Raw genomic sequence first — 2,116 nt, forward strand, 5'->3', positions numbered from 1 at the left:
ACAGTATGTGGACCATCTAGACATTTGTGGATTAGCAATGATTAACAGATGTTCCTTTGAGAACTATTATATTTGATATCATAATTTATGTACTCCTGCATGACTTGCACAAAAGAAAACTGGTTGGGCCATAAACTCTGTGATGAAATATGCCCAAACTCTGGCAGGTGGTAATCATGCAAGATAATGGAAAAACATTTTTCTGTAGGATTTTAACATAAGGAGGAATTGCTATCATTGTGTTTCATTATAATCTCTTCCTTAAACCTAGTTTTCCCAAAACCAATCTTCTCAATGCCCCCTTCACCTCTTTATTTCTGAGGGTGTAGATCAGGGGGTTCAGGAGTGGTGTGACAATGTTGTAGAAAAGAGTGAGAAACTTCCCCTGGTCCTTGGAGGAGCTGGTTCCTGGTTGCATATACATGTAGATGATGTTTCCATAAAAAAGTGAGACCACTGTGAGATGGGAGCCACAGGTGTTGAAGACTTTGTGCCTCCCTGAGGATGACTGGATACTTAATACAGCTCTCACGATGTAGCCGTAGGAGATCAGGATGAACACCAGGGGTGACAGAACAATGCCCACTGCCAAAATAAAGGCGATGCCTTCAACGACAGTCGTATTGACACAGGCCATCCGGATCAGGGCAGGCATTTCACACAGGAAGTGGTCTACTTTGCAGTACCCACAGCGGGGTAGCCACAGAGTCATTGGGGACATAATCAAAGAGTTGGCCACACCACAGCCCCAAGCAAGGGACACCAAGCCCTTGCAGAGGCGTGGATTCATGATCACCATATAGTGGAGGGGCTTGCAGACTGCAACAAACCGGTCATATGCCATGACAGCCAGGAGCAGGCACTCCACACCACCCAGACCCAGAAATAGGAAGAGCTGGATGGCACAGCCTATGTAGCTGATGGTCTTGTCACTTCCATTCAGGTTATAGAGCAGCTGAGGGATGGAGCTGGTGGTGAAACTGAGGTCCAGGAAGGATAGGTGGGTGAGGAAGAAGTACATGGGAGTGTGGAGGTGGGGGTCCAGCCGGGACACCAGAATGATGGTAGTGTTGCCCACAAGGGTCAGGAGATATGCAATCAAGATGACCACAAAGAGGATCCTCTCCAGATGGGGGTGGTCAGAAAACCCCAAAAGGATGAAATTTCCTTGGGTGCTCTCATTGGTCCCATCCATCTCTACTGTCCTCAGGAGAGTGGGAAATCGAAAAAAAAAAAAAGTATTTCACAACCACTAATCATTCCAGATGTCCATCATACTAACACTATTTGAAACTTCTAATAAAAGTGTGTGTGTGTGTCTGTGTCTGTGTGTGTGTGTCTGTGTGTAGCTTAAAACCTTAAAAATTGAGACAATTGGATGGAAATTTTTATAATTTGTCATAGTAATCTACTGAAAACAAAACATAAAACCTGAACACCACTTTAAGAAGAACAACATTTTTGGTGAAAATTTTAAAAAATATATATTTTTAGATTTTATTTATTTATCTTAGAGAGAGAAAGAGCAGGTGGGAGGAGCAGAGAGAGAGGAAGAAAGAGTCTCAAGCAGACTGCACTGAGCATGAAGCCTGATGCAGGACTCAAACTCAAGACCTTGAAATCATGACCTGAGCTGAAACCGAGTTGGGCACTTAACTGATTGCAACAACCAGAAACCCCTAAATAAAATATTTTTTAATAAGGTAAAAGAATAAATAGTAAACTGGCAATATACTGGAGACATTTTCCTAAAGATGGACAAAATCTTTAGAATATATAAATATCTTACAAAATTTTAAGGAAATAGTTTTGTTTTTCTGTGTTTTTGATGGAAAATTTGTATATTCTTCCTCTAGCTCTTAAATCACCCAAACGAGGCTACATGTGAACAAGCAAAATGAGTCCATTTGTATTAGACCTGACCCTAGGGCAAAAGCTGGGACATTATCCCAGTGTAAATTCATTTTCTCTCCTTTTCTGTGAATACATTTTCTCAATGTTCCTGAAGCTGATTAGAAGTGCTTGATAGCTATTAGCAGTTAGTAATTCCTGTCAAAGTCTGCCTTTTCCCAAACTTCTCCCAAAAATCTCAGGTTTGAGAGAGCATATTTTGGGT

The 2,116-nt window shown here is 41.6% G+C and overlaps 1 protein-coding gene across 1 annotated transcript; it reads right to left on the reverse strand.

The window, feature by feature from the left end:
- Positions 1-247: 247 nt before the first annotated feature.
- LOC113261879 (olfactory receptor 2W3-like) lies at positions 248-1,195 on the reverse strand. The gene has a single exon (XM_026508195.4). The coding sequence runs from the start codon at positions 1,193-1,195 to the stop codon at positions 248-250; it is 948 nt and encodes a 315-aa protein (XP_026363980.3).
- Positions 1,196-2,116: the final 921 nt, after the last annotated feature.

The sequence above is a fragment of the Ursus arctos genome, unplaced genomic scaffold (genome assembly GCF_023065955.2).
Source record: "Ursus arctos isolate Adak ecotype North America unplaced genomic scaffold, UrsArc2.0 scaffold_5, whole genome shotgun sequence".
Classification (NCBI taxonomy): domain Eukaryota; kingdom Metazoa; phylum Chordata; class Mammalia; order Carnivora; family Ursidae; genus Ursus; species Ursus arctos.

What these genes read in the sequence shown, in the direction of transcription:
- LOC113261879 (XM_026508195.4), bottom strand. Translation starts at nt 1,195, where the DNA reads ATGGATGGGACCAATGAGAGCACCCAAGGAAATTTCATCCTTTTGGGG.